An 8,991-nucleotide genomic window follows, 5' to 3' on the forward strand; every position below is an offset into this window, starting at 1 on the left:
GCAGAAGTAAAGGGAAAGTACCTCTACACCAAAACACCCGCTTTCAAAAAAAAAAAAAATAAATAAAAATTTCAAAAGAAAGCAAAACGGTGTTTCTTTTTTTCTTTTTCGGGAAAGAACCTTGAAAGCCTCCGATCCCAACGCGTAAGAAAACCCCAACATTTTCGTTGTTTGTTTATAGTCTCTCGCCCTCTCCCTTCTTTTCATCGTGGATTCACCGTTTCCCTGTTGACTTACTGCTCATCTTTCTTGGTCTTTGTCTCTGTTCATTTTTCCTCTGTTATCGTTACTTCAGGTTTTTGTAAACTCTCCTCATCCTTACAAGCTATTTTTGCTTGTCTAAGAATTTCACTTATCAATCACAGATCATTTGAATTTTCATAAACAGGTGATTAAAATTTTGTCTATTTCAGCTACTTTTTGTTAGTTTACATATCAGTTATATTGTTACAGTCCATTACGTTCTTGCTTGAAGTCTAGAATGATGTACAAAACTTTGCGCAGACTGGGAAATTCTCCAATTCTCAAAAATTCCTTCGTTAATCACTTTATATTTTGAGTTCATAAACACCATTTTTTTTTTACATTTGATTCTTTTTTTGAATGATGTTATCTGCTCCTTAATTGTACGCTAAACACTCAAAGCTTTAATATTCGATTGACATAATTCTAGATTGGCTGCTGATGTTCCCTTTGTTCAAAACCTGCTGATCTGTCAAAGCCAGAGTGTAAGACATCCAGGTGTTATTTTGCTTGAATCAATATTAGGATTTTGGTAGTGCATAGTCTAGATTCTGAAACAAATAAGTAATGCTCTCTCTGTTTGAAAATAAGCTGGATTAGGTTTATGTTTGGAGGTACAAAACTGATAAGAGATTTCTTTGTAGATTTAAGTCATATGAATAACATTTGTCAGCTAAGCTTATGTCATTTGTTACTTAAATCATTCATACCTTCGGGTTTTGAGTGTTTCAACTTCTTCCACAAGTGCTTCTACTTCTGATACAGAAAATGGTCTTCTAATTCTACCTTGTGAAACTTCACATTTCTTGGTCAACTGATAGTGCTTCAGTTTTCACTTCCAAGGATAGCATCAGAGCTTTGGAATCAGCCATTCCATCTTTTGGCGATTCCGTTTGTAAGGGTATAATTTCTTGTTTCTTGTCACCTTGGTTTTAAGGGCATTTCAGTTATCAGGATCATTAGGGCATTTACGTCTTTTTCATAGACGAGAGATCGAGAGATCAAAAGTTGCAATTTTGTCAGGGTATAATGTCTTGCATAACAAACAGGGCCTTAAAGCATTAGAATTTCCACTCAATAGTTTTGTTAGGGAGTTCATAATCTTTCTTTAAAGTTACTTTACAGTATCTAGACGCCATCATCTTCCTTATTCTTCTGTATCCAGCCAGCACGCGACTGTGCCTGAAATGCCCTCATTTTGGTTCCATGGTGATTGAATTTTCATCATCATCATCATCATCATCATCATCATCTCTAATACCCATCATTACATATACCTTATGTCTTACGAAAGGGTAGATTTACACTACTATGTAAGTGAACTTCAGATGAATTTTATTTAGACAATAATAGGATACTTATGTGGGTTTACCAAAATAAAATAGAGATGTTGTGCAACAAATGAACAGATTGGTTAGATATTTTCTTGCACCCCTGAAAAAAAAAAGAAAAAAAAAACTCAATTCAGTTAAGTGAGCAGCTACTCTTTAAATAACTAAATAACTCACATGGCAATGTAATTTTTATTTTACATCAATACTTTGCTATTAGCAGATGAGATTTAAGTTGCATATTGTAATCGGTAATTTGCTATTGTGCAGAGGCATTTTGTATGGGTCCTGACATTTAAGCACAAGCACAAGTGAAGAAAGCCGGTGAAACCAACTTTCATAATTAATAACATGTGGAAGAGTTTGAGAGCTTACTGAGAAGTGTCATCAACCCGTAATTTATTATGGTGGTTCTATCTGATCTTCCAGAAGGATCTTCATCTTCTTCATCAACTCATGGTTATAGTTCATCAGCTCGTGTTCATACTCCATCCACTCATGGTCATAATTCATCAACTCATAATTATAGATATGATGTATTTTTAAGTTTTAGAGGTGTTGACACTCGTCATAGTTTCACTGATCACCTTCATAAGGCCCTCATTGATGCCAATATCAGTACCTTCTTGGATGATGAAGAGATTGAAACAGGGGAAGATCTGAAACCGGAACTGGAGAGTGCGATTAAGGCATCTCGGGCTTCTATTATCATCTTGTCTAAGAATTATGCTTCTTCAACATGGTGCCTGGATGAATTGGTGTTGATCCTTGAGCAGCGTATGACATCCAACCATATCATTGTCCCAATATTTTATCATGTGGAGCCCACCCATGTCAGGAAGCAACAAAGTAGCTTTGGAGATGCAATGGCTAAGCATAAACAAACAATGGAGGCAGAGATAAATGCGGAAAAAAGAAGTCAATTAGCTCAAAAGATGGACCGATGGAATAAAGCGCTTACACAAGTTGCTGATTTAAAAGGGAATGACATAAATGGCAGGTAACCACTTTCTTACCCTTATTCATCTCCCAATGAATTTCAATAAGTTTTTTCTAAATCATTAAATAGACATATATCTGATGTATTATGATATATAGAAGATGCACATAATTGAAGATAAGTTTCCAAATATGTGATCTCCTAAACCAGTTCATATAGATGGGTTAGCCATTCTCATAATTTTCACATGTTTGTTATGCATTTTGTATTTTAGATGAAGTTAGTGCATTTAGATGAACCATCTCCTGGATTTTTACATGCTTTTTATTTGAAAACCAAAGTTTGATGAGTTTGCTATGCATTTACCGTTAATTATACCATACTACCTTCAAATCCCGGCTTTTATGATAAATAATTGCTTTTAGGTGTATGTAGTAAAAGATAGCCTATAACTATTTCATGGCATTTTGTTCAAATCTATGTAAACACCCACATCGATGGTTAAGTTTGATAGTCTTGTAGAAACATAGTGAATTTTGGTGGCCTATTAGTGGAATCTTGTATTTCATTGGTTGCTTTGGTTATACCATAATCAAATCTTTATGACCAATCATTAGCAAAATCTTGTATTTCATGTCATTTTGTTCAGATTGATGCAAACCAATTAATAATAACAGCTATGATATAATCTTAGTTTGGATCTTTGAATAAGTTAAATCTCACAATCTGGTTCACTAGTTTTGTAGATTGTGTTTTGAAGTTCTTATATAATCAAGTTTCAGGTTAAAGACGGAGTTTATTGAAGAAATTGTGAAGGACATCCACTGTAGATTACATGTGCACTTAAGGAGTGTTGGACCACAACTTATTGGGATGAATTATCATATTAACTTTGTAACTTCATGGTTAAAAGATGGATCCTCACATACAGTAGACATACTTACTATTTATGGTATAGGTGGGATCGGGAAGACATCTTTAGCCAAACATGTATATGGGCTATATTCTCATGAATTTCACAGAAGCAGCTATATTGAAGATATCACTAGAAAATGTGGGGGAAAGTTTAATGGGTTACTTGATTTACAAGAACAACTCTGCAATGACATTTCAAAAACAAGTTCAATTAAAGTTCATGATGTTTCGGTATACACCACAAAGATACAGAATGCACTAGCCCTTAAAAGGGTGTTTCTAGTTCTTGATGATATCAATACTCTTGTTCAGTTGGATGCATTACTTGGAAGCAAAGGTTTTCATCCTGGAAGCAAAATTATAATTACAACAAAAGACAGTTGGTTGACTGAGAGTTGTGCTTTATTCAAAACAAACATTAAACCCAAGCATAAAAGGCATTTACTTCGAGGCTTAGATTATAGTGCATCGCTACAACTTTTGAGTTCTCATGCATTCGTGTGCAACCAACCCAAGGCGGGATATGAAGAGGTGTCTGATAAACTTGTTAAGTATTGTGAAGGACATCCATTGGCTCTTGAAGTTTTGGGAAAGTCTCTGCATAATCGAGATGTAGCTTATTGGGAAGGGTGCATCGAAGGGTTAAAGAAAGAAATTAGTTCCCCTATAAATAATGTTTTAAAAATGAGTTTCGACACCTTACCATCCAAAAATGATAAGGACTTGTTTAAGTATATTGCTTGTTTTTTTGTTGGAATAGATAGAGATGTCACCGAAACAATACTAGAGGCATGTGATATAAACACAAGATCCGGGATCATGAATCTCATTGACAGATGTCTTCTTAGTATTGGATGGAATAGTGAATTGAAGATGCATCAGTTGGTTCAAGAGCTGGGAAGATTCGAAGTACGTCAAGAGTCACTTGACAAACCATGGAAGCGAAGTCGAATATGGTGTCATAAGGAGTCATTCAAAGTGTTGAAACAAAAAAAGGTGAGAGCTTATGTATACTTGTTGGTAGTGTGCATATTCAAATTACGTTTTATTATTTCATTTTTATTTTTGGCCATCTGTTTCTTCTTAGGGTAAGGGAAATCTTCTAGGCCTTACCCTTGACATGCGCATGCTTGAGAAAGAGAAGTTGGGTATATCATATGAGCTAAAAACAGATGCATTAAGTAACATGGATAATTTGATGCTACTACAACTCAATTATGTGCACATGAATGGGTCTTTTGCAAACTTCCCAGAGGAATTAAGAGGTTTGTGTATGCATGGGTTCCATTTAAAGTCTATACCTTTAGACTTACCGATGATGAATTTGGTTGCTCTTGACATGTCATATAGCAATATCGAATCATTTGTCGGTTGTTATAATAATCCACAACGGCTTGAAAAGAGGCAAAAGGTAACTTATCTTCATTTATTATTCATCTGTGCTGAGTTGATGGAATTCTCAACTGTTCTATCTTATTTCCATTTCTGTAGTTGGATGGATCGTGCTTAAAAGACAAAAGGTTGCTTGGATCATTAAAGATTCTTAATTTAAGCTTCTGTAAACAACTCCGTAGTCTTGGTGATTTTGACCAACTTCCTGCACTTGAGAAGTTAATAGTTAGAAACTGCATTGGTTTGCTCGATGTTTGTGAATCAATTGAGCAATGTGCTGAACTTGTCTTCATCGATCTGAGCTACTGCAAGAAGCTTGAAAAACTTCCAAGAAATGTAGGCATGTTGAAGAATGTTAAAACAATGTTGCTAGATGGTTGTAGTCCTGGTGGATCTCGAATCCAGAGGGCTAGCAACATTGACATAAATACAAGAACCTCTTCCTCTTCCTTTATGGTTGGTATACCAAGTGATTTGAAGTTCTTTGTAATTTATTTACCAAGGTCTTTAGTAAGTTTGTCAGTTGCAAATAGTAATATGTCCACTAAATCCTTTCCCATGGACTTGAGTTGCCTATCCATGTTAAAGGAATTATATTTAGATGGCAATCCTATAAATTCCATGCCCAGTTGTGTGAGAACCCTTCCTAGGCTTGAGATACTTAGTATGGAGAATTGTAGAAAGTTAAAGTCAGTTGAGCATCCTCCACGAACACTAAAAAGGTTGCTCTTTTATGTTAATGGGGATCTTCAAGGAAAAGTCATATTTGATCCAGAGATGTCCCCACTACAGTTATCATCAACGTTGTCTGTTTCTGCAGCTTTCTCATATGAAATTGAAGGCATTGTGAAAATCCAACCAATGGTATGTGTTGAGGAAGAGGTAGTACGTAGCTTGGGCTGGAGTAATTTAGACTTTCTTAACGAAAGGCACTTGGGAGCTTATTCTTGGGAATCTGGAACCCAGGTTTTTTTAGTTAATTGTTTGTCTCTATATGAATATGTATAATATAATTATTATGGTGATTAATTAAGGTGATTCTATTTTGCAGATGATTTATGAATTTGGAATATTCAGCACAATGTATGAGGCGCAGGAGATGCCGAGTTGGTTTAGGCATAGAAGTGTGGGGCCATCAATATCATTTACCATCCCATCATCATCATCATCATCATTGTCATCATCTCCAAACAACCTCCTAAAAGGACTCAACTTCTGCTTCTCTGCTGACAAATTGAGACCTGCAGTTCCATATGGTTGGTTCCATTGGTCACCGGTGATGGCAATTACTAATATAACAAAGAACCACACGTGGATATACAAACGTTACAAAGACAGTTATTGTTTTGATCGAAAGTGTTGGGTGTTGTTAAGTCATTGGATGTTTGGGATGAATGAGATGGAGGCTGGTGACCACATTACTGTCACTGTTACACTGCCGAATTATCAAGTTGTAAAGGAGTGTGGGGTGAGCCTTGTGTATGAAGATGGAGAGAAGAAGGAAGAAGACGATGTGTTGGGTTATTACAAGTCATGGAATCATATAATTGGTGGAGATCTCTCTTCTTTTAAGACAACTACAGGACAATATGTCTTATACTACTGGCGGTTTTTTGATTATGGCGTTACATTGTATCAATATTATCGTAAATTTGTTCCGGACGGCCCCCACTTTCAAGGTAGATGTGATTTTTGTTAAATAGATGGATAACGACCCATTTATTTTAGCAGATGGATCATAACTTAAATCTTTTAAACAAATGGATCATATGACCAAAATCCTCTCATTTTATTGATCTATAAGATAGTATTTTTTTTTATAAAATATAAATTATAAAAGTTGCACTTTTAATTTATAAAATGAATAAACCGAAAACATGGATTAGTCTAGTCTACACCAGGAGGTCCAGGAAGCCCATCAAATTAGTTGGGATCAAGTCCAGTGCTTTTTGGTTGGGTATGGTGTGCTGGCATCCATTTTACCCTACCCTAAGGAGTATTTAAGCTTTTCATTTTCTAGAAGATTGTTAGCTAAGAAAACTCTAGTAGCAAACATGACTGGAGAGGCCCTTAATTCCTCTGAAAGAATGGGAAAACCCTAATAAATCATTCAATCAGTTAGTTGTTTCTGGTTGTGAATTTCCTGCTTATTCTCTTTACTTTGTGTGGGAGGTTATAAGTACAATCAATTGATCTAGGCTTTTGATCTGTTGGATCACATAAGTACATACGACTACTTTGTATAGGTGGATTGTTTGTGAATAATGATTAACACGACTTTTTTTTTATCTATTTTCAGCACAAACAGAAAAGTGTTGGTTCAGAGCTTTCTCCCCAGGGAATCCTTGCATAATTGGAGGTGCAAATGAGGTATACCTTTTGACACCCAAACCCTTTCTCGCTTCACATGACCAAAAGGCATACAAAATAAAATATTAGGAATCAAAGTTCTCAATTGGATTAGGATCTAATAATAATAAGAGGAGTTATAACATTGCAATGAACGCTTGAAAATGCCAACATTAAAATTTATAATCATTGAGTACTGTTATGAATTTCAGTTCATACCATGTCTAGACACAATGGGTCAAAATCTAGCTAGGATCAAATTCTCACCATTCCCTGTACTTGTTATGCAATCGAGTTTAGTAGATGTTGTTCTTGGGCAAATTCTATGTTAATAACAAACTATTGAACTTTGGAAAACAATATGAAATTGTTTAAGAATATTGCTTGATTTTAAGGAATCTTCTTGATAGATGCCTTTTTTTAGGATAGGACCAATCAACGTGTTCCAAATGCATAAATTCCTTCAAGAGTTTGGAAGAGATGTATCACTAGGAGTCATTAATTCTGTTGAATCAAGAAAATGTAACATAATATTTACACTTCCAGGTAACTATCTGTTTTCATAGCATTTTGTATTAGGTATTATATCTTGTATACTTACATAACTTTTATTTTTGTTTTTTTACTTTTCCTTTATTTGTAGGGTGAGAAGGAATCTTCAAGGTCTCGTCCTTCACATGAAAATGCTTGAAAAATAGTTTGATTCAGTTGAAAATAGATTCATTCGGAAAATGGGTAACCTAATGCTATTGCAACTCAATGGTCTGCAATTGAATGAGTTATATCCTACTGCAGCTCAATCGTGTGCACCTCAATGACTTTTATCCATACCTTTCCAGAAGTGTTAACATAATATATACTAGCCTCTGTTGAAAAGACTAAACAAATTTCAAATTGTATGTTATTTCCCCATAATTCTTTTAAGCATAGTTGTCAAAATGAAGCACTTCTCGATTGTGTGCTATTTCCTCATAATTTGAACTGAAATCTTGGTATCAATCATTCCCTAATCAACAATTTCCATCAGTCTATGGGCTAAAAATCTCAAATCCTTTTTGGGATTCTATAATTTATTTTGGTACTATCTAAAAATTCACACACTACACCATAATATCCTTTTTAGGCTCCGATTCTGAAAGATGAGAATTCTCTTATCATTTGTTTTTTGATTTTAGAAGCAACATCTTTAGGTCACCCCTTTTTCTTCACAACACAGAACAGGATACTATCACAGATTAATTTATATTTCTTTTATTTACTATCCTATTTATCTTCATATTTACTTTATGTTGTTGCCTCAAGAATATCATATTCTCATATGTTTTTATTTTCCATCCCATCTTGATAACCTATGAAGTTATCAGTAGTGTTTTTGCACCACTCTCATTTACAGTTTTTTACATCTTGATATCTCATCTTGATTCCGCCTCATTTGAGCTAAAAAACCGTTCATCTCCTTACGAACAACTTGATTACCATTGAAGCCATTCAGTTGGCCATAATTAACCTTGTTTTTCATACCCACATTGGAGATACAAATAAGGTTCTTTTTAACAGTCCTTATGCATACTTGGTGACCGTTGCTCAAGAGAAGCAAACAAAAAAACAAAGAAGACAAAATTACAAAAATCGTCTCTATGGAATATTACTTTTTATGCATATGGTCATTTTGATGAATTTAATAGGTCGGCCGCCAAGGACCGAAGGTGTGACCAAACGTTGGTTTAGTGATGGAAAAGGTAAATGGTGAAACTATTAGACAATATCCATGACAACATAAACCATATGCATAATTTTTGTAGTCAACATAGAACTAGTTAC

General features: G+C 34.8%; 1 protein-coding gene across 5 annotated transcripts; it reads left to right on the forward strand.

The window, feature by feature from the left end:
- The first annotated feature begins 252 nt into the window (after positions 1–252).
- On the forward strand, positions 253–8,370 carry LOC145098908 (disease resistance protein RUN1-like). Of its 5 annotated transcripts, none has more exons than XR_013704591.1 (9): positions 253–388; positions 1,845–2,574; positions 3,297–4,425; positions 4,517–4,840; positions 4,921–5,787; positions 5,873–6,500; positions 7,121–7,191; positions 7,600–7,716; positions 7,814–8,370. XR_013704591.1 is itself a non-coding variant. In XM_079036505.1 (8 exons), exons 2-8 carry the CDS (start codon positions 1,979–1,981, stop codon positions 7,660–7,662), a joined length of 3,678 nt encoding a protein of 1,225 aa, XP_078892631.1. In that variant the 5' UTR covers positions 253–388; positions 1,845–1,978; the 3' UTR covers positions 7,663–7,800. The 5 variants fall into 5 exon arrangements, 3 of the variants coding, with proteins under 3 accessions (XP_078892631.1, XP_078892638.1, XP_078892625.1); XR_013704593.1 differs by having other exon boundaries at positions 254–388; positions 7,595–7,716; XM_079036505.1 differs by lacking the exon at positions 7,814–8,370 and having other exon boundaries at positions 7,600–7,800.
- Positions 8,371–8,991: the final 621 nt, after the last annotated feature.

Source organism: Lactuca serriola, chromosome 1 (assembly GCF_051521515.1).
Source record: "Lactuca serriola cultivar US96UC23 chromosome 1, Lser_US96UC23_V15, whole genome shotgun sequence".
In the NCBI taxonomy this organism is placed as follows: Eukaryota; Viridiplantae; Streptophyta; class Magnoliopsida; order Asterales; family Asteraceae; genus Lactuca; species Lactuca serriola.